General features: G+C 30.7%; 1 protein-coding gene across 1 annotated transcript in view; it reads right to left on the bottom strand.

Moving 5' to 3' along the window:
* Positions 1-203: 203 nt before the first annotated feature.
* The window catches only part of LOC111632445 (retinal dehydrogenase 2-like), a 45046-nt gene continuing 20437 nt past the window's right edge, over positions 204-24812 (bottom strand). The window contains exons 7-12 of the mRNA XM_023376862.1: positions 23752-23994; positions 19707-19809; positions 15607-15791; positions 4684-5006; positions 4508-4582; positions 204-285 (exon numbers count right to left, since the gene is read on the bottom strand). Coding sequence (XP_023232630.1) covers positions 204-285; positions 4508-4582; positions 4684-5006; positions 15607-15791; positions 19707-19809; positions 23752-23994 — 1011 coding nt within the window. The remainder of the gene's footprint in view (positions 286-4507; positions 4583-4683; positions 5007-15606; positions 15792-19706; positions 19810-23751; positions 23995-24812) is intronic.

Genomic DNA, 24812 nt, shown 5'->3' with positions numbered 1-24812 from the left:
AATTTAGTTGTAAATGATGCTGTCAAAGTAACAGTTAATTTTTTAACATTGTACAAGAATTGTACACGTTTTTTTCTACATCCCCTTAAAGATAGGANTATTTTTTGTAATAAAAATTTAAAAATTTTTTAAACATATTTTTAACCCTTATTGATTTAAACAATTTAAATAATAAAAACATTGATCATCATGACCATACATGGTTACTCTAATTTATGATATAATTTTAAATTAGAAAAACTTACAGTTTTCACTTCGACATATTCTTTCAAACCATCTTCTCCCCTTTAAAATAAAAATATATTATTTAATTTCATAAAATTAGATCTTTCTTTTTAATAAATTTATTTCATATCTGAATAGATTACTGTCACAATAAGGCAACTGAAATAAATTTGTACATGGATAAATTTTAAAATTTACAAATAGGAATTCAGTTTACACTATACATATTCTTATCAATCTAATGAACAAATAATTTATGTAGTCATATAAAAAAACTTAATAAATACTGTTGTTTGAATAATAACTTCTTTAAAGAGGAAAAAGTCATTGTTAATGATTTTTAACAATTTACAAAGTTCCTACTCAAATTTTTGTTTTAAATTCCATGATTTTCCCTGAACTTTATGTCCCTTATAATATGGCACAGTGGACGGCTGGATGGCCAAGGTGGCAGCCTACTGCTCTGGGGGGATCCGGGATCGAATCTGGACAGGTCAAGGAATCCCCAGGAATTTTTCGGGGGAGTGGTCCATTTGGATATGTCAGGCCCTGTCCTCATTTTGAGCCTGACCGAACCCATAATGGGCCTGCTATAAAAGGCCCTCTTAGTGCCCACAGGGCGGAAAGAGGTAAAAAAAAAAAATAGAAAAATATGGCACATTGACAAAATAAAACAGCGTTTGATTTACTATGCACATATGCTATTGCTTCTCTAACTTTTTAATTAGTTATTTTTTATAATTGCTGATCATACTATACCTTACACACTTTTCTAGCAGTAGTTTAATCAAAACAAACATTTTAGAGTGGTTATAGTCTACCACTAGAACTCAGTTTTTTTCTTTAATTTGTATTTTAATACATTTTTAACTTGAGACATACCTCTGAACAGGGGTTGAAAACATTTGTTTTGATTAAACTAGTGCTAGAAAAGTGTGTAAGATGTAATGTGATTGGTATATTTATTACCAGTTTTTCTACAGTGCTTTATAATTACTGAATTATTAATGCTAAAAATAAAATGTTTTATTAAATTGTGGTAGTTTATTCTGTTATTAATCCACAACCATAAATCTAAAACAATTGTTTATTTATAATTTGATAATGGACAGCACGCTAATCGTTTATTACAAAAACTTTTAACATATAACATATGTTTATATTCTACCGTTCCTATCATTCCAAATTTGCTATTTAAGATTGGAATGTTTTTAAAAATTTTGTATTAAAAAAAAAAAGGTTCTAATGACCTGAAGAAGACGAAAGTGTATATCGTCGAAAGCGCTCGTCAATTTAGTGACATAGGTGTCTAATTTAACGCTTATATGTTAAAAGTTTTTGTAATTGTTTATTTATTATTCATTATCAAATCCTGTATAAACCATGTACAAAAGTATATATTTATTAAATTTCTCTCTTAATAAATTTCCTAAACTTTATAAAATATTAATAAACTTGGAAAAAAATCACAAATTGTTTTGTTACACAATCAAAATTTTTAAAATGAAAAATGATAAATAATTTCAATTTAAATGTTATAATTTAACATATTTTGTACTTTAAATTTTTTGGAAAATTTTGTGTATGCTTGGATGAAATTTTTGGTCCTGAAAATACTCTGTATCCCTTTTCATAAGTTGTACTGCACTACATTATTTCTTGCTGCCTGCAGACGGCTATATTTAGTCAGCCTATACTGTCAGCAAAAAAATCAACAAGGCAGCCAAGGAGACAAATTCCATGACTTTCTATGACTTTTTCCAAATGCTAATGAATATCCCTGATTTTTCTCACTTTCCAGGTGCATAGGAACCCTGAATTTATTAAAGAATAAATTTATTCATAAAATTCTTTTAAATTTTTTCCATAAATTTCTATTCTTTTGCTACAAACTTAAATCGATAATAAAATTATACTATAAATATCTAAAATGCATAACAAATTCAGTTTATGTTTTGATATATATGAGGGTGGTTTTTTCAACCTCCAATGGTCCATAAAACAAAGACAAGTGTAAATAACAAAATCAATTTATTACCTAAAGTTAGGTACAAACATGGTTACTTTACAACATAATCACCATGAAGATTGAGGCATTTGTTATATCTGTGGATGCGTTTTGCAATCTCCTCTTCATGGAATGTTGCCACCAGTGACTTGAGATGGGCATTAACATTGTTTTGAAGATTGTCATTAGTCTCGAACCTCTGATCTCCTAGCCACAATTCAGGGAAGAGGTGGAAGTCTTCACACACCTCTAATGTGTGAAGACTTCCACCCAGCTTGGAACTTTTTAAACCCCCAGTGTATAGCCCTAATTTAGCACCAAGCAACTTCTACCTCTTTCCTGAACTAAAATGTAGCTAGGAGAGCAAAGGTTCGAGACTAATGATGATCTTCAAAACAATGTTAAGGCCCATCTCAAGTCACTGGTGGCAACATTCCATGAAGAGGAGATTGCAAAGCTCATCCACAGATATAACAAATGCCTCAATCTTCATGATGATTATGTCGAAAAGTAACCTAACTTTTGGTAATAAATTCATTTTGTTATTTACACTTGTCTTTGTTATATGGACCATTGGAGGTTGAAAAAAAAACTGCCCTCATAAATAAAGTACAATCTGAGAGATTCTACTTGTCAAACTGATATAAAATAATTGATTTTTTTACTCTTATGAGAAAATAGCAGTTAAACAAGAGAACCATACAAATTAAAAACTGCATTGGAATATATATATATAAACTATTTTCAATCAAATCAGGAAAGGAGCCAAGAAAGTTCCTTATTATTTCAACTGATGATAATTTATGATATGTTCAGATTTCATTTCAAACATACTAAGATAAATTATTATTAACAGAATAATATTTTAAAATTAAAAATTTCTATAATATGATATTTAACATAAAATTATTTAGTGTTAATTAAATTAATTAATAATAATTTAATTTAATTTAATTCTATAATTCATTGAAATATTAGTTATTATAGTTATATCGTTTGGTACAATTTGGTAACTATATATAAGTTATTTTGAGACTCGATGAGTCAGAGTTGAATCTAAATTTTCAAGTCCAATTTTAAAATATATTGCTTTCTGTTTATTGAACAATGGTATCTACAATACTTTCAGACAATGAAAAATCTATATATTTTTAATAAAATCTAAATAAAATATTTTTGTCTAGTTTAGTTACTATCTATGTAAACCTATATGTCAAAACTTTCATACATTTAGCAAATACAATTTACTAATTAAAACTGATATCCTGTTTTGCAAATACCTCTTTAATCATAATTACAAAATTGTGTTGTTTGCATCAATACTTTCTCATGTCATTTTTCAAATAAACCCACTATTATATGAAACAAGATATCTTAAAAATAAAGCAACTAAATATTTAGAGAGTTTACTATAAATATGGATAATATTTCACATGAGTAAAAAATAGCTTGTTTATTATTATTTTTTTTTTTTTGTGGGTCAATTTTCCACAGACATTGTAGTTTGGCCAGGCCAAATTCACAATGGGACAATTGGGTAGTGAAGGACAAAACTCAACTTATCTGGGAGAGACCATCCCACCCAAGAAGTTTTTCTGGAGAGTTGCTCATCCAGACTCAATTCTAAATCCCGAGTGGTAGGTTGATGCTTTAACTGCCACAACCATGCAGCTTCAAGCTACTAACTTTGTAATCACCTTGAAGAATCCAAAATTTTTGATTTCTTTGGCATTTTTTCATTTCTACCTGCTTTTTCTTCTAGAATCCTACAGTTCAAAGTTTTTGGACTAAATACAAACTTTTCTTATAAAAATTGAACTTTATATATAAAAACAACTCACTAGAAATGTTACTAGAGCTCTGTAAGTGAAAATAAAAGGATGGTTTATTAAGGTTTGTTATGGTCTTTTGTGAAATTATAAGACTGTTAAAATTGGGAAAAGAAGAAACTTTGATCAGCTTTTAACTGATATTAAAAGAAGTTCTATAAATTAATACTAAACCTAACTCAAAGAAGATATCTTCATTCAGATATATGTAAAGTTATTTTATCTGTTTCAAAATATAAAAAATCAACTAATTCAGTTTTTACATATTAAACAATATTTAATATTCCTTTAGTATTTAAGATGAGAAACTTAATTGATGTCTAATTAATTAATTAATTAATCATCATGAGTAATCATGTAACAAATTTTATTCATTACATAATAATTATTTTATAATAAAATTCTGATATAAAATTCTATATGTAAAATTTATTGTAAAACTTACAATTCTCTTCCAAATCCTGACATTTTGAAGCCACCAAAAGGAGTTTGGGAGGTAGTGGCATCATAACAATTTACCCTAAAAATAAATTTGAAATTTTCTTGTAGTAAAATCAGTGCAAATAGATTTAAGCTTTTACAATAATAAATATGTATCAAAATAAAGTTTTATTTTTATACCAGACTGATCCTGCTTGTATTCCTTGAGCAAATGTTAATGCTGTGTCAATATTTTTTGTTATGACACCAGATCCCAATCCATAATGAGTAGCATTTGCTCTTTCTAAAACTTCTTCCATGGTTTTAAATTTTAAAATTTGTTGGACTGGACCAAAAATTTCCTCTTTAGCAATACGCATATTATCTTTTACATTTGAGAATACTGTTGGCTGTACAAAATATCCTTTTTCTCCAGTTTTATTTCCACCACATTCCAATTTGGCACCTTCTTTTTTGCCCGATTCAATTAAATTCAGTATCTTATCAAATTGTTCTTGATCCACCTACATATATATAAATATATATATTAAATTTTAAAAGTACAATTTAAACTTTTATATGCAGAATCAATACATTAGAATTATAAATGTACTTATCAGAAAATTTGAAATATAGTATTCAATATTTCTTAATATATTTAGTCTTTTTAAAAACTAATTTATAAAAGATAGATATTAGTAGATGCTTTCAGTATTGATAAATCCTATTTCAGATTCAGTTTTTGACAATAGTAAATAATCAATCATTGTTGATAATATGAGACATAAAAGCTTAAAGGGAAATGTGTGGTGGCTTATCCATAAAGCCTGCAGCACTAAAGCTTCCCTAGAAATTCTGAGAAAAAGACTAAATCACGGTTGTTCAACCTTTTTTTCCTAATGGGCCAAATTAGAAATTTATATATATTCAAAGGTAATGTACTTTATATAAATGTATGCTTTTAAAAAGTTCAAAATGTGAATATCAAATTTTAATAACAAATATATATAATTACAAAAAATACTGTATTATTGTCAGTAAAAAAAACATTATACTTCCACAAAATAAAAGTAAATTCAATGCAATTTTAGACATTGTATTTTTCAATGCAATTTTCAATGCAACACATTTTAGACATTCTTCCTTTTATAATATTGTCAATATCTGCATTTATAGTACTAGTCTTAATTCTAAGAATGTTAGTTAAATGGGAATCACTTAACTTATTTCTTTCAGCGGTTTTGATGTTTTTCATATGCAAAAAGAATTATTCACAACAATATGTACTACCCCACATGCATAATGGTTTTCTAGAACCAATTACATCATTGACATCAAAGTGTATCCAGTGAAATGAAAATAATTTTTAAGACATACTTTATCAAAATAAATGAAAATGTATCTAAAAAGTGTGTAGGGTGCAGTAGGCTTGGGCTGCAGGTTGGACATCCCTGGACTAAATAACTCAATAAAAAGTTTTTATTAGGAGATATGTGGGCTAAATCCAATTGTGTTTTAACATTTAAAGCCATGTTTTAATTTATTATTTATGGCATTTAATTGTTATTTTTAGCTTAAATTACATGTATTTGTTGTTTTAATTTTAATGAAATGGATATTATTTAAGTCTGGGGATGGATTATTTCACTATCCATTATTTATATTGCAAAAAATTGATTCAGACCTCAAATGATTTGGAGTTTGAATGGCCTCCTGGAATGAATTAAATTTGAGGTATGAGGCACCACTGTACTTATTTAATTTTTTACATTATTTATTTTTAAGCCTTTTTAATTACATAACCATGGCTCTAGCCTGTCCTCTAAATATATATAAATATCTTTAACAGTATGTGGTATTATGCATTAACATGAAAGTATTCTACTAACATTATATACTGTATTAATTTATATTTTATATAATTTAATTGATTACTAGATTGCAATTTGTATATAAAATAAGTAAATATATTTACTTATTTTAGATCAATCAAAAAAGATCTAAAATCAATCAGATCTTAAATTTTTAAAAAAAATATATATATATTTAATTACTAAGCATGTTAAAATGCAAACTTCAGAATCTGGCATGAATAATTATAACCTATACCAATAAAAATTGTCCAAAACACTCTCTCTTCATAGCAGAAACCTACGTAAATCAAAAATAAATCACAGAATGAAATGATTCAATATGTAAAATACTATTATAAACTGAAAATCTGTCTAAAGCAGAAATGAATGATGTTTTAGTTACTGAGTGCACAATGTAAGCTGAGTAAAACAGAACTTTTTGCTGTAACTAAAGCTAAATTTTAAATCATAATTACTCTAACTTGCATGCTCACATCCTGGATGACTTATTGCAATGAGTTACAGTCTATCATTTTGTTTCTGTTAAGATTGTACTTTTGTTGTTTAAAAAGTAGCTTTGGCAATGCAATGCTATTGCTTCTCCTCAACTTTGTAAAAGAGTTAACTTATTTCCTGGTATTGCCAGAAATATTTTAAAAAATACATACTAGTTTTGGAAGAAAAAAATTTCATGTTCTAAAAACCCAAAAATATAATTACTAAAACTAAAATTAATTTGATATATTCATGGTTTTCACAAATAAAAATTATCAAATTATTACAGAAAAATGTTTTAGGAATGTTTCCACACCTTTAGGGTAAGTGCACACTTAAGTGAATGGATGAAAAGAAAAAAAATCTCCTGCATTATAAGTTATGGATGTGTGCACACTAGGCAGGCAATGCAGATAGAGGAAACTTGGAAAGGAATCTGTCTTGCATTCTTAAGAAGACAATATTTCTGCCTGTCCATCTCAAATTGGCAAGGTCACTAACCCAGATGTCCAGCTGTCAAAACTCTTGACATCAGCCAAAATCACTTCTTTCTTTTCTTTTCTTTTTTTTTCTTTTCTTTTTTTTGAGGGAACACTGTCATTTGTGTATATTTCTTTTACCATGGCAGATTCAATTTCTGTAGTGATAAACTATAAAGTATTAGATGATTTATGGAATTCTCTTCTAAGATTAGATAATTTACTACTGTGAGAAGCCGGGGATTAGAGTCAAGCTCTAAACCCCTTTTGATTGGTGATGGGTTGGTTTTACCAACCCACATTGTCACTGGATGCCATAATCTATTACTTGTCATTGGGATTTGCAAGATCCCTTTGATGTCAGGACCTGACACCAATTAGGATTGAATTTAATGCGTCCTAACTCACAAATTGTAAACAAATGTTGAGTAACAGGGCCGTTTTTAACAAGTGGGAAGGTGCATTGAATCTGCCAATAGGGTGACCGTTCTCCAAATAAAGTCAATGCCAGACAAAAACTCACTACTCACCACACCTATATATCAACACAAACACTGAACCAATTTACGGTGTGGAACGATCAACTAATCATAAAAAACAAACGTTTTCGAACCCCTTCTGGGCTCTTCATCAGGTTTTAGCTCGTAAAATTCAATTGACAAATCAAATTTTACGAGCTAAAACCTGATGAAGAGCCCAGAACGGGTTTGAAAACGTTTGATTTTTATGATTAGTCGATCGTTCCACACCGTAAATTGGTTCAGTGTTTGTGTTTAAAGTCAATGCCAGTTTAACTAAACTAATAAATTTAATATACAAAATAAAGCATAGGATACAATTATAGTGGTATGTGTTCCTAAGCATATATATATGAGCCGATATCAATGGGGTCAATGTCCTAGGCTATATACAAATGCTAACTTTGTTTCTAACTTGACTGAGAGAAAGTTTACATCAATCGAAAAATTATCATACCTCCTGCCATGATGTCTGTTGTTCAACAGTAGATTATTATTGGAGGTGATACTTGCATAAATCACTAACACAAATGATAAGGGTAATCCTTTGGACTATAATTATGGTGGGATGAGCCAAGACTATCATAGCTACTAGAGATGTCTGCCTATCATATGGCAAGATGAAATGAGACTTTCTATAGCTTCTGGGGATGTCTGCTTCGATGAATGAGTGTTTGGCCATTATATCCTCATCTGGTGTGGGAATTTGGTCAGGTGATTCTTTGTTTGGCAGCAACGACAGGTCAAAGGAAATTAAACAAAATCGATTAGAAGGTTTAGGATTTCTTTCAATTGTTTCTAGATTCTCTCCGTGGACTAGGTTAAATTGACATTTAGTCAATTTTCTCACACTTTAACAATTGATTGTTTTAACATATTTTCGATATTTTCAAGAGTTGATGTGAGGGGAAGAACTTTGTCACTTTGAACACTATAAACATGAATTCTTTAGTTGCTTGTTGATAGTTAAGTCAACATTCAATATTCTTCCTTTTTTAGCTCTGTGGGAATCAGACAGAATAAAGAAGAGTTTCTAAAACATATATTTTTGTTAAAAATTATAGAAAAACAGCCCCTGGATTCTCACACTACCATTAATTATTCATGGATGTTAAACATCCATGTTTAACATTCTTCTTCTTGTTAACATCCATGTATTTTTAACATCATTCGTGTTAACATCTATTCTTCTATTTAACATTCACTAGCAGGAACACATTAAAATCAACAGTTTATTGAATTAAAACACAATCAATGAGCTCATTTAAAATTTGGCACTCTACACAAAAATCATCACTATAGTAAATGTTTTCTAGGTCTCTCTGCAGGTGAATTGCATCTACTGTTCTACAGTACCATGAAAGTCCTCTCACTGGTCCTGTCTCCTGATGACATCTTTCAATTTTGCATCTGGATCTCAGGTTAGTAATTTAACAATCTTAAGGCTGAATAACTTCAATTGGTGGTGCTTTGGATTAATGGTGAGGTTTTTTTAAACTCTTTTCACCCTGTGGGCACTAAGAGGACCTCTTTTAGCAAGCTCATAATGGGTTTGACCAAGCCTACAATGGAGTGGCTGGGTGGAGAGGGATGGGACCCAACTTACCCAGTTGAACCACCACCTGAAAAATTCATGGGGTTTTTTTAACCCATCTGGATACAATCCTGGGTCCCCCAATAGGCTGCCACTTTGACTGCTCAGCCATCTGGCTGTCAGATTAATGATGATGGTAGTGGTGGCTTGTCCTATGACAATCCTCTTGTCCTGGGCTTTGCAAATAAAACTCTTAGACTTACAAACAGTCAGATGTTCAAGTTTACTCTTCTTTTTGTTAGTAGGTTTGTCAAAAAAACTTTATCAGGCAGCACTAAGTAACAAATTGGATGGTTAGAATCACATTTTGGTCTCATCATGGAATAATGATAAAATAAAAACAGAGATTGATGCTAAAGTTGGTAGATGGCACTGTAGTCAATATTGACAAAACTAATTTATTAAAAAACTTTTATTGTCTTTTTTAGTGTTGAAAAGTACATGTGTTTATTACAGATTCTAAAAAATTAAAATACAGTAGAGCATCGATTATCCGACCCCCGGTTAACCATCACATCGGTTAACCAACCATTCTAGTCGGCAAATTTCAAATGTCCGCTAGAGATATGGCATTACAATATTGGGCTATGTCTTGGCTACTTTAATATTATTTTTGTTAAATTTTTGCATGTTTTAGCTGGCATCAATGGCTCGACCATTGAAGGGAGGCCTATATTTAAACGAGACTTAATTTTCTAATTATGAGTGGTTGTTTGTTTCGTGAGCAATAAAATAATTTAANTTTTAGCTGGCATCAATGGCTCGACCATTGAAGGGAGGCCTATATTTAAACGAGACTTAATTTTCTAATTATGAGTGGTTGTTTGTTTCGTGAGCAATAAAATAATTTTAAAATAATTTTTAACGATACAATAGCGACGATTATTATTTTTTAAAAAATTTGTTAAGCTAAACATCGATGAAAATTCAACGCAAAGTTGGTTAATAGCGATATACTAATAAACTAATTGCATGGGATATACTAATATCCATATATAATAATGTATTTTTTTCCTTCTTTTCGGTTATCCGATTTTTTCAGTTATCCGACCAACCTGAGTCCCCAATTGAGTTGGATAATCGATGCTCTACTGTAGTTTAGTTCAAAAATAAAAATGCTTCTTAATACATTCACCATAGCAAAAAAAAACTGGTTGTTTATAATAAAACTACATACAAACACCATAAAAACCTTTTCCTTTTACTGATTTTTGTGATATTTTGTTTGTAGGTATTCTTTATTTTATATTATTTAAATAGATATTAATAAATTTAAACACTTATACTATTAAAAAGCTAATTCAAAAAGTCTTAATTAATGCTTAACTAACAAAAAAAGCAGAAATTCATAGTAGAGATGAGCAATGAGTTGTTCTAACAGTTAAAAAAAAAATATCTTCTTTGTCACCAGAAGTAAAGGTTATTTATTGTTATTAAAAAAAACTAAATTGCTAGATGGTGGATGCATGTCTGACATGTTTGTCCCATAGACTTAAAATGAACCTTTGCCTTCTGCCACACCTGAACTATTTCACCTTTCTCAAATCTCTCTTCAGCATCACCTACAGGATAACAGCTTTAATTTGATAACAGAATCATATTTTTAGTTCCAAATGTTTCCTCAAACTAAGTCATACAGACTCAAATCTTGTTTCAATTAATATACAGACTTTTTTTAACATCCAAGAATAGATAAGATATTTGTTTCCAGTTCTTTACAATCTTTATAAGTTCTTTATAGTTCCAGTTCTTTACAGATTGTAAAGAACTGGAACTATAAAGAACTGTATTTTTTGACTCATGTCAAAATTCCATTTTTTATTTTAATTATATTTTTATTTCTTGATTTGACAAAGTTTATTGAATAGTCCTTAACAGCCTACAAACCACACAACAACTTTAAGTTGTGTTAACCTCTGTATCTTATTGGGTGATTTGTTCCATAATTCTGCTAGAGAATCTATAATACAGTCGACCCCCTATAACGCTGTTGATAATTCTGTTTTATATGAATTTCGTGTTGTACGAGTCACTTAGATTTTACAAATACAGTTGACCCCCCTATAATGTGCGTTCCTATAACGGAAATTCCTATAACATAGCGAAAAAATTGTAGCAACATACGTATAAAGGACCTCCTAAAACGTCGTTGCCGACTCGTTTCGCGACAAGATTGATAGAATCTGGACCAATAGTGGATGAGCAGCCGAACTACTTTCCTCCGACCCTGCGCCACGCTACGGAGCGGCTAAATTGAGTTTGCTATCGTCTGTTTAGTATTATATATAAATTAGGTACTGTACATATAATTATATATTAATTATATATAAATTAGGTACTGTATATATAATTATATATTAACTTAATTTATTGTAACTTTATTATAATTATATATATGCTTTCTGCCGCCTGGCAACACGCTACGGAGATTTTAGGCTAGTAAGTTGAGTTTATTATCGTCTGTACAGTATGTAAATTAGGTACCGTAAGTCTAATACAGCACTAATTTTATACATTTCTTGTGAAAGAAACACTTCTTATTCAACGGCCATAAAAATTATTTATATTAATGATGTCTCCAAAGGTCAAATTATTTTTCTGCAAAAAATTCGTTATCAGAAATCGCGGCCACCGTTTCGTGTGCTGTTCCGCGACGAAAACAAGCTTTGAGCAACAGCGTAGTCGAACGGTACACACTCGGTAAGTAATCCTATAATTTTTTGTTTATAGCATAGTTTATACAGATTAGTCCCAAAAAATTATACGTGTTTTGGAAATGTTGAGTGGAATTAGTCTAGAATCGGTTAATTTTATAGAAGAAAACCTTTCAAACAGCCTTAGTCCGTAAAGTTCACACCTATCGGGCTGCGATTGGCTCATGTATTTAATCATTCCTACAACGTAACATTCGATTAGCGTGGAACGTATCTAAGCGTTATAGGGGGGTCTACTGTACGTGTGCCAGGCTGTGAACGGCTCATGTATTTAAAATCTAAGTGACTCGCACAATATGGAATTCTTATAAAACGGAATTATCAACAGTGTTATGGGGGGTCGACTGTATATTTTATCATTGTTGGTTCATTTGTTTTTCCTCTGTAAGGTTCAGATGGTATGATGTATCAGCTTCAACTAAAACACATTCACATTGTATATTTTGTGCAAATTCACTAAGTATGCCAGCATACTTTCATTCTTTCTTTTGCTCTAAATTACACACAATCTGTCACTATAATATAACCAAGTGTGTGCACATTAATGCAATTCTGCTTGCTCCATCTGCTCAGCCATCCCATCCATCCATCCATACAAGAGTGTGCTTATCTTTAGAAAGACAAATAAGAAGCAAAAAATGCCACTTGGCAAAGTTCTTATAATTGGCCAAATTCAGTACTGTTTTTCTGACATGAAGAATAACAAAAATTAATTCTAATTACAATTATTTTTGTAGATTAATATAAGACAGAACTTAATTTTTATTTAACTATCAAGTTAGACTAATGCTAATTATTAAGCACTTGTTAACAAGCTTTTACAGATTTTTTTACCCACTGCACATAAAATATATATTTAGTGTTGTGAACATATGGGGTATGGTAAAAAACTGGACTGTTCCTACTATTTAGCAATAGTGAAAAGTCTTTTACCATCAAGGATCTCATTTCATCATTAGTCTACCAAGTGGCATTGAGTTTTTTAAGATAGAACACTTGCTACATGCAACTTCGTAACTGTTAGCATTGTGCTGTGATTTGAGAATAAACTTTAAAACTGAGCAAAGAACAAATGTTAAATTTTGCATTAAGAACTTAGGAAATCTGCCACAGAGACCTTTGAAATGCTTCTGGAGGGCTATGGAAATGAAACTATAAAAGAGATCACAATCAATCTCCAAGACCCAAGAAAGCAAGGCAAGTCAGGAGCATGACAGCATATTTGATCTTTTTTTCTACTATAAGTGTGTTTTTTACTGGGAATTTGTTCCTCTTGATCAGACAGTGAAGTCAGTCTTTTACTGCAACATTTTAGAGTGAGTGCATAAAGACAATTGTTGTAAAAGATGGAAACTGTGGTGCAACCAAACCTTATGCCATCATGAGAACACTCGCAGACACACAGCCATCAAAGTGTTTTTGGCAAGAAACAACACAACAGTCCTACCCTACCCTTACATGCTAAATTTAGCCGCATGCAGTGGTGATATTCGAAATATTTAACAAAGGGTTCGCTAACAGAAACTTTTTCCTTAACAATTTTTTTTCGCTCAAACGGTGCATTAGCAACATTAGCACAAAAACTGACCTTAAGATACCCATATAAATAAAGATGCGTTCGAAAAAATAAGTCAAAATTTAACATTTTTTATGCCAGAACTAATTTTTTTTTATAAATAATAATAAAGTGTGTTCAAAATAGTTTATTTTGTACATATTTTATTACAACACGTGTTCCGCAGCCATCTTGTATTTTCTCGCACGCGTGGGATTTTGGGATCTCTCTTATGACTGCATCTAGTTTCAAGAACTCTCTTGAGTCGACCACTACTGAACCTCATTTCAGTCGAGATTGAAACAGTCGAGGGAGGTCGCATCAAGGCGAACATGGTGTAGGGCTCTAGTTTATTAGTGTTACAGAGTATAATACATATATTTTAATATATTTTTAAAAAGAAACAAAACCACTGAGAAATGTTACATGTGTTTAACAAGGTTCGGAAAACTTTGAAAATGTTAACAACGGGTTCGGCCGAACCTGTGCGAACCCGCTGAATATCACCACTGGCCGCGTGTGATGTCTTTTTGTTCTCCAGATGAAATTGAAGCTCAAGGAGAAGGTGTTTTGATACAATCAAGATCCAGTCCAAATCACAACAGATGTTTTGGAATTTGAGACAATGACTTCCAAGAAGCATTTGAGGCTTGGCAGAAGCAGCAAAATTAGTATAACTTACATTTATAAAGCAATTTGAAGGGGATTGCAACCAGATTTAAATTAGTTCATTATCAAAATCTTTACAGACCAAATCTGTTTTCTTTTTTTTTTTATTACACCGCATATTTTTAAAACAAAACACTTATATTTAGAATTGCTTCTCTTTCAACATAAGTTATAATCTCTCTTCAGGTTTTCTCTTTTTCTGCACTAATAAAAATCATAGTCCTTTACAAAACAGGAAGCTGCAAAAAATTAAAAATGTCTGGACAGTATTGTTGCAATCCAATTCAACAGGTTTTATTGTATAATAAAAGTATTTTTTTTACTAATCATAAAAAATACATAAAATTCTAGATTTTTTTAAGAATCATGAAATCCAATTATTAAAGAATTATTATTCCAAAATAGAATTCAGTACTTTGGAATAATAATTTCTTTCTCACTTTAACTAAAAAATATTCATAATAATAAATCAATTTTTAAAAATTTTCTGTTTGTAAAAATTTGAAGAATGTCATAGGATTGAAAATTGTTTGATTTGTTTTATTGATGATAATCATTTTACATTACTTATACTAGTTAATTATTTCAAAATTTTAAAAATTTCAAATAAAAAAAAAAATGTAAAAATATGAATTTAAGCACAGTTAGACATGCATTGATAATGCTAACATATAATTTACATTTATTTTGACTATGACTATATCAAAATCTTCTCAAGCTTGCTGTAGAAGCAAATAGCAATAAAATGCAAAATTAAGCTGCTTTTTAGCTTGCAAATTAAAAATATAATATTTTCTAATCTACATATTTACTATTAAACAGAAATAATGTAATAGTTTTTTTTAATTAATTAAACAGATCTATTAAAGTTGAGGCTTATTCACAAATAATGTGGCACTCTATTCAGATACAATCACACAAGGAATGAAGTTACTAACTGTTTTAGAAGTTTTTTATTACTGTCAGTTTGTCAAATATGCATTTTGAGCAGAGTCCCTCATCAGTTTGTCCTGATCTGAGATTACAATATATGTATTACAAAAATATATTGTAATAAAAGAATGTATTTATTTTATGTTTATCTTTAACTGATATATACTTTTTGTAATAACCTTAACAGCCTCAACCTTAATAACAAGTATATATGGATTTTGAAACTCATTGAAAGATATATTAAATTTTGTCTAAATTTTTAACAAAAAATTACAAGCTTTTACTTGGTAAATTAATAATAAAATATTACAAACTTGAGGTCCTTGTTGAGTTTCTTCATCAAAAGGATTTCCAACAACACGCTTCAAAGCTAATTCAGTGCTTTTCTTAACAAAATCATCATATATGTCTTCATGAACAAATGTACGAGTTCCAGCACAACAACATTGTCCCATATTTGCAAAAACTGCTTCATGAGCAATTTCTACTGCTTCATTCACTGAAAAATTTTAAATTTGATTCAATGAAAATATTTTTTAATTGAAAAAAGAAAATAAAGATAACAATAATTTCAGTCTATTATTTCAATAAATTATTTATTAAATACACAAATTTTATTATTAATATATGTAGCACAAATCATTATAGGTAATATAGTTTAAATTTTTTAAATACAAATTACTGGTCATGTTACATGAAATGTGACAACATATAAAATGATCTTAGTCATTTCTTAATTAAGAAGTAGAAGTAAGGAAATGCTTCCAAAGATGAGCAAAATAATAAATTTGCCAAGATTTGACAAATTTATAACTTTGCACATCTATTGCCTACATGATTTTCAATGTTTTCTGTTAATCAGGAAACATTATTCTACTGACTATTATCATTATAATTTTATGATTTTTAATTGTAATAACTTTTCATAGATATTAAAAAGGTATTTTATATTTTGAACTATATTATATATGTAACATTCTTTTATGATACATATTTCTTTAAATATTTTTGAAAAAAATGTTATTTTTCAAAATATTTTCAAAATTGATGATTTCATAAAAATGACAATGGAGGAGGAAAAGTTAGAAAATCAGTTCTAAAGTCATCATTTGATAAAAAATGTAAAAATATTCAGAAGAATATTGAAAAGTATAGAACTGGTATTTACATAAATACTCACAATTCAAATCTGTTCTATGATATTCAAATGATGCAGATGATATCTGCACTTTGTCAGGTTTTAAATGTGTAGACATTTTGAAAAAAAGCTTTATTGATAATTAACTAAACAATGATTGCAATTCAGCCTGGTAGGTAATCACCATCAATACAATCACATTTTACCACCTATGCTAAAACTTTCCATCTGTGAGCACAGAATGACTGGAGTTTTTCTTTGAAGAAAATCTCAAGCATCAGTTATCGTCATTGAACTGTGTATTGGCAATATTATACAGGGTGTGAAATAGACTGTAATCAGTTGGTTCCAAGTCTGGGCTTTATGATGAATGAGCTAAATCACTCTTGTGGTTTGCACCAAGGGAGGATCCATGGGGTAGGGCTCATTGAACAGCACAATCTGTTTTCTACAAACATCAGCTCTCTTCCTACATTTTCCACTACTCAAAGAGAGAGCTGGATTGACATTTGTATTTGTAATAGCCTTTTACTCAACAAAGTCACCTACTGCTCTACTCTTGACATTGAGAATCCTAGTGACCATAATTATATAATGACAAAATCGACCAATATGTTCATAGTGGAAACATCAAAATTACCAGGAAGATGAACTGGGACTTGTTTGAAGAGACCTTAACATGGGACCCGAGCCCATTCTTTTACATTCCGACAACTGAAGATCTGGACCTTCTAATCAATAAGCTGACCTCTATTATACTACAAGCACACAATTCTGCTACCAGACAAAAGAAAATCACTTTGCAAAGTTATCTAGTGGAACTCAGCACTAGCAGAAAAAAGAAAGAAAATCAGAAAGCTTAAAAGGAACAAATAGACACCCACAATTGCCATAAATAATTGGGCTATAATTTGGAAATATTAATTACGTATTACAAATAAATTTGGCACTAGAGGTTAACCATATTAGCTGTCGATGGTTATACATTAGGCTTATATATACTGGAAGAGGAGATCGGACTGAAGATCTGGGTAGCATAAATGGCAACATGTCCACACAGTAAGCGGGAGTTGCGGGTTTGAGTCCCACTTTGGGCAGATTTCAGCTTCTTTTCGTCCAGTTTATTCTAAATTAATTAATTAAATGTTATAATTATTAAATCTAATATGAGATGGCACCTAATGCCTTCCTCTAGTGCCAAATTTATTTGTAATTCATAATTAATATTTCCAACTTATAGCCCGATTATTTACAGCAATCATAGGTGTCTATTTGTTAAACATTGGGGTTTGGTAGATGTTTATATATTTTAAAAGGAACTTTTGGAAAGAGACTGACACAAGAAGGAAAGAGGAAGCAAGGGAAAACTACATTAAAGAAAGAAAAGAATACAAATAAAAGCAGGATGGAGTCCTGGAAAGACTTTTGCTCTAACATCCATGGTGATGACCCTTGGAAAGAGCCATTTTACATCACATCACCTTCAAAAAGGCCAAAGTCTCTAATATTCCAAATGCAGTAATGAAAGAAGCTGCATATCAAACCCAGAAGAAACACATGATTATATCCTGAGCAATCTCTTTCCTGAAGACAATCAACATAATAGGTAGAGGCTGCCCTCAAGGCTCCTGCTCTGGACCCCTCTTGTAGCTCATGGTGTATGACAGCCTTTTGAGGATACAGAACAGTCAAGCTCCCAATCAAGCAACTTCCAGCACTACAATTGTGGGCTTTGTAGATGATACACTGATAACAATGTGCCACAGGAATCAAGGGGTCCTACAAGTTAAAATGAATAACCTCCTGAGATCTATTAATAAATATATTTTTTTATTCATTTATTTATTATGAGGTACACAAATTGTGTTACATACCTGGCTCCGCAGGAAGCACTACCAGGTCTATTAATAAATAAACCAAAAACAACAAGTTAAACATTAATATTGAAAAATGCAACTCAATAGTCTTTCCCAGGAAAAGGCCCCTAGTCAGGAAACTGACCATCGAAATAAATGGCCAAAAGATTCGGACATGTACCAAAATAAAATACCTTGGGGTCCTGATAGATAACATCTTAACCTGGAATCCCCACATTCAAAAAATCAAAAAAAATGTAGAAATCTGGCCCACTCTCTACAGTCTATTTGCAGGAACCAATGGGGTATAAGACACCATGCCAGTAGAACAATATTTAAATGTGCAATTGAACCGGCAGTTCTATATGGTGCCGAGGTGTGGGGAAGGGCAATAATCAAGGAAAAAACCAAAAAGAACATCTTGTCTATTCAACAGGCCTGCTTATTAACTGTGGCAAGGGCCTACAGAACAGCATCAACAAATGCATTACAGGTGTTTGCCAATTCACCTCCATTATATCTCAAAATCCAGGAAACGTACTGGAAGTTTCACCTAAGAAATCCTAATGGCCTCCTTAAGAAAATATCCTTCCAGCAGATATTAAAAGCATCACCAAGCACATCAATAAACATAACATGGATTGCAATCATAAGCCTGCTGATAGCCTACCACCTTTAATTAAATGGGATCCACACCACTACCCAAAACAACCAACCACAATCTTTACGGATGGGTCCATGTTTAATCCACAGATTAAACACGAAACTAAATGTCACTGCTCAAATAGTGACTCTCAGTTGTTTACAGTAGAATTCTTTCATGATAGTGATGTTGGTTGTAAGCAGCTCTATCATAATGACACAAAACAAATGCAGATTATTGCCTTTTTTTCTGCACTATTGGCCCTTTGATATTTTTAACAGCTAGTTGACATTTGTTCACCAATGAAAACTTTAATAAATGCTTTGGAGAGATTGGAGAGGATGAGATTGGTATGTCTTCATTGTGTTGGGGCCCCTTTCAAAGTGATAGAGCAAAAGCATGCAAATATGTTCTTTTGAAAGTTTTAAAAAAACATATTTACATGCTGTTGCAGACATTACTGAGTAATCTGTTTCCAAAGAAATATGTGAAGAAATGTCCTTTGGTTACTCTACTTATATACCCACATCAAATGTTCTACAAAAATCAATCAAAATGTCTAGATTTCACCTCTAAATCTGATATAAACTATAGCATTTTATGTGAGATGATGGTAATACAGCATTTTAGTAACATTTTCATAATTATTTAATTTAAAGTAATATTACAAAATGATTAATGTAATGATACTTAACAAATGAAAATCTAATCAGAAGATAAAATTATGCATTAAATATCTGCTATTATGTAAATAAATTATCTCAAAAAACAAATTACCATCAGCATCTGGAAAAACAACTAAGGGACTCTTTCCTCCTAATTCTAAACTGACTCGTTTGATATTAGCACGTCCTGCTGCTTGCTGTATTAATTTTCCAACCTACATAAATATTAAATATATAAAATTTTTCTTTTCAACATTTAAAAAACTAACTATTTTTTAAAAAGATATAATTACTTGTAAATATTCTTGCTTATCTGGATTAATGCTTCTTGATGTAACCCAGGGCAACATCAAGATACAAGGTGTGATAACTCTGTACAATTAGCCAGTCCTGGGCTACATCAAGAAGATGGTATAATTATTTAAAAAGTTTAATATAATGTACAGTGGGTGATCAGTTAACGAACACTTTTGCAAAAGATTTTTATGTTCAGATAATGAACACCTCACAGAACAAACACAAGAAGAAGTGACAAGAAAAATAATGAATACCAATTGGTCTTCCCTTGTCTTCAGGCAACAATTCAAAACTTTTCAAAGTGCAGGAGACATTGATATTGATGCTCAACCCGGTATATACTGATTGGATAGTATTCCTCCGAACTTTGAAACTCTCCCTTGTAATTCTAATCTTTTATTTTTCTGACAGAAACAATACTTTTATAGTATTCATGAGTCTGTCAGGCAGACACTCGTTAACTTTTGCGTTGGTTTTTATTTTCGAAAAGTGAGAGTATAATAGCAAAGGTAGAGAGTGGGCAGATGATGTCTGATGTTGCTGGGCAGTATGGCTTGAACAGGTCTACAGTAGGCCACAGTTCAAGCTTATTTAAGAAAGATACAGTATAATCGAAAAGACTCAAGCAGCTAAAGGAATAACAAAAATCACATCTGAGAAATAAAGAACATTGAAGAGGTCATAATGGAACCTGAAACAGAAGAATGTCAAGAACTCTTGAATGAAGAACACTAAGAAAATCGGCAAGATATGTTTTCTTCTAAAAAAGAGGATTAATACTGCTATCTGTTATTAAACATCTTTTGAAGAAGTGGGAGGATGTCAGAACAACAGTCTTAGAATGTCATCCAAATCAGGTTGAGGTTAATAGGCTTGGGGATCTCTACAATCACAATGCTATTAATTACTTCTGAAAAATCTTGAAGAAAAGAGAAAAGCAATTGACATTAAACAGATTCTTTAACCCTCACAAATGAAGAAAACATGACTAATAAAAATGCAAGACTGCGTATGTATGTATTTTTATTATTACACATAAATAAACATAGTAAGAAAGTATATATATTTTATTTTTTGGGGTCTCCAGAATGAATTAATCAAATTCCCATAAAAACCTATGGTAAATCAATAATTGGTTAATGAACAATTTGGATAGCGAACAAAGTCTTGGAATGGATTATGTTTGTTAACCGATCACCCACTATATTTATTAATAATTCTAAATACCAGAATTCCTTGCATATCTTGTCTAAGTTTGTAACAAAATTTTTGCATCATTATAACTGAATAATTTGAAAAAAAAAAAAAAAAAATCAGATATTTGTCATAAGTTTAACCAACACTTGGCAAGTTTTCCATCATTATTTAGTTAGTTTAGTTTCTAACTAAATAAAGATGGAAAACTTGCCAAGTATTGGTTAAATGGTCACTTCATCGTGCCAGTATACAATACATAAACAACAACACGGTTTCAATAACAACAAGATCATAATTAATTAATATTACAGAAATTTGACAAATTCTAATAGTTTCATTCATAACAAATTTCATTAAGTGTACTCAGTGGTGATATTCAGCGGGTTCGCACAGGTTCGGCCGAACCCGTTGTTAAACACACGTAATATTTTTCAGTGGTTTTGTTTCTTTTAAAAAATATATTAAAATATACGTATTATACTCTGTAACACTACTAAACTAGAGCCTTATACCCCATTCGCCTTGGTGCAACCTCCATCGACCGTTTCAATCTCGATCGACTCAAGAGAGTTCTTGAAACTAGTCCAGTCGTACGAGAGGTCCCACAATCCCATGCGCGTGAGAAAATACAAGATGGCTGCGGAACACGTGTCGTGCTATTGCCAGCGAAATAAAAAAGATATTGTATTTCGATAGACGATGACATCTGTCTATTATTATAATAATACCTAATGATAAAATAAATGATTTAGAAAAGTTTTTTTTTGAGGAAAAGTCATAGGGAAAGCAGTTAAACCTGACTTTTCTGATTAAAAATAAGCCAATTTTTATGTTTATAAATTATTTCGAATGAAAAATATAAAAATATGTACAAAATAAACCATTTTGAACACTTTTTTTATTATTATTTATCAATATATATAGTTCTGGCGTAAACAATGTTAAACTTTAACTGACTTAATTTTGCGAACACATCTTTTTTATTTATATGGGTATGTTAAGGTCAGTTTTTGCGCTAATGTTGCTAATGCACCATATGAGCGAAAAAAAATTGTTAAGGAAAAATTTTCTGTTAGCGAACCCTTTGTTATATATTTTGAATATCACCACTGAGTGTACTGTACAGTACATGTAATATAATTACATAAAAATGTACTTCTTCAGATGGATGGGATCAAATATTCAAAAATCAAAACTTTACAAATAATGCACATTTAACTTATTTCATTTCTTCTCTTTAGACATCTTTTGCTGTAGCAAAACTACTAAAAAAATATTGAGTGGGCCAAATTTGTGTGATATTTGTCTTCAGATGCTCTGAAATGTAACTATCTTTAGTTCAAATCTTGAAAAAACTTCTTATTTGATAACTAACATTTGTCTGCACGTTTTAACTAAAAAGTTTGAAGATAGGGTTTATTTTATAATTTTTGATGTAATTTTAAAAATGACATACAAAAAAGAAGTATTCTTGGTTGGCATATTATGTTGTTTTATGGGACAATGCAAACCTACAAAAAGTATTTTTTGATGTTACTCTTTCTGCTCTATAGACAATAAGAGGAGGTTTTAATCAAGCTCATTGTGAAAACTCACAACGAGCTTGATTAAAACCTCCTCTTATTGTCTATAGAGCCCATAACAGGACAACCAGAGAGAGTCTTATTGTCTCAGTCAGGCCCGTAACAGGACAGCCAGAGAGAGGTGAGTTCTCAGAGGTGAGGAACAGGGTCCAACAAACCTGGAATTTTTCAATTCATCCAAATTCATTCCTGAGTACCTCAGAGCAATAGGCTGACACTACTCAGTCATTTGGCCATTTATGCAAGGGGAAAATGTCATCAAAGAATGTGTGTACCAGAAGTGATTTGAGAAATTTCACTTCAGAGATTTTTCTCTCCAAAATGTACCATACTATGGTGATCTCAGGAGAATCACAACATCAGCAATAATCCTCATTATACAATACAGGAAATTGCATTACTGAATAAAGATAATTTTCTTCCACAAAAAAAATTTGTTTTGTATTTAGATGTTAAAAACCAGAAAACTTTACAGTCTACCCAATAAAAAATTGAATTATTTAATATTTGTTATACTTTTAAAACTCATATTTTAAAGCTCCTTTATCATCCCACAAATTCCCATGTCAAAAAACAAATAAAGGCATCCCTGACTTCAAGCAATATACTTCTAAAAATATAGTGTGTGAAAGTTGAATAACTGAAAGTCAACCAATAGAACTTCATGTTATAAGGGAAGTTTCATTCCAGAGAGCTAAAAAGATAAAATAAAAAATTTCTTATTGATGTAAGCAAGTTTTACTTTTTTACAGTAAATGTGTTATAATGCATAAATATTATTTAAAATGTTAGGATCATAGATTAAACAGTAAACAGATGATAATTATTTTTTATAAAACATCCATGTCACTAAAACTGGCAGGAAGTGCCACTGCATAGTAGCTTGAAATTTTTGTCAGCTGAAAATATATGAAAGTCCAAGCTGTCCAAAAGCCAAAGATGGCAAGTGTATTTGTATTTTATGGTGTATCATTTAAATTTCCATTTAAAAAACTCTAGTATAAAATTTATAGACTTTACAATGTTTGAAAAAAATTCATAACTCTATTAATTTCTTTCTATTTTATTTTTATTAAATACCTCTGTTGATCCAGTAAATGCAATCTTATCAACATCTGGATGTTCAGCAATACTTCCACCAGCTGTTGGACCATAGCCTGGCAAAATACTTATAACTCCTGGAGGGAATCCCACTTCTTTAAATAAATGAGCACAGTAAAGAGCCGTTAATGGTGTCTGTTCTGCCGGTTTTAGAATTACAGTATTTCCTGCAGCAAGAGCTGGTCCAAACTTCCATGAAAGCATTAAAACTGGATAATTCCACTAAAATGAAAAATAAATAAATATTACAGATTTATATAATTCATAGTTAATAAATTAAAAACTATAGTTCTTATTAATTCACGTTTTGATTTAGTTTAGTTTAATTTTACTAATAAAGATTAATTTTTCAATTTTTATAAAGAAAAATGATAAAGCAATAATACCATAAAAATAGCACATCATATAAGAATAAAGAAAAGATGAAAATTCAGTTTCTTTGAGTTAGGAATGTGCAAATTGAAGGAACACAAGGTGTTGTGTTCCTTCAATTTGCACATTCCTAACTCTTAGCAGCTGGTTAAGCTTTATTAAAGAATTAGAAGCAAATTAAACCTTAATTTCAAATACATAATTTCAATACCATATACCGTATTTACTCGCATATAAGACGAGGTTTTTATTCATTTTTCACTGCTTCAAAAACTTAGGTCGTCCTATACACGCAAACTAAGGATTCTTTGCATTTTTGCAATAATTTCTGTGAACAGATTATTGGTTCTTGTCCCCTTCAAAGTACTCCCATCCCCTATTCAGCACTTATCTCACTTATTCCACTTATCTCAGCAGTGTTTCCATTTTGCAAAGCGGTCCTGGTAAGCTTTCATAATGTCCTTCAATGCTTGTGACGAATTTGTTTTAATGTCATCAATTGTGTCAAAACAGCATCCTTTCAGCACTGATTTTAATTTTAGAAACAAGAAAAAATTGCAAGGAAGCAAGTCTGGTGATTAGGAAGGCTGGTGAGGACTGTTTTTGGCACAAAACTGGCAAATTGTTTTTTGTTTTTTGGCACAAAACTGGCAAATTGACAAGATCAA

Source organism: Centruroides sculpturatus, unplaced genomic scaffold, assembly GCF_000671375.1.
Source record: "Centruroides sculpturatus isolate CEXI.00-Female unplaced genomic scaffold, Cexi_2.0 scaffold799, whole genome shotgun sequence".
NCBI classification, from domain to species: Eukaryota; Metazoa; Arthropoda; class Arachnida; order Scorpiones; family Buthidae; genus Centruroides; species Centruroides sculpturatus.
This window is presented reverse-complemented; position numbering and strand designations above follow the sequence as displayed.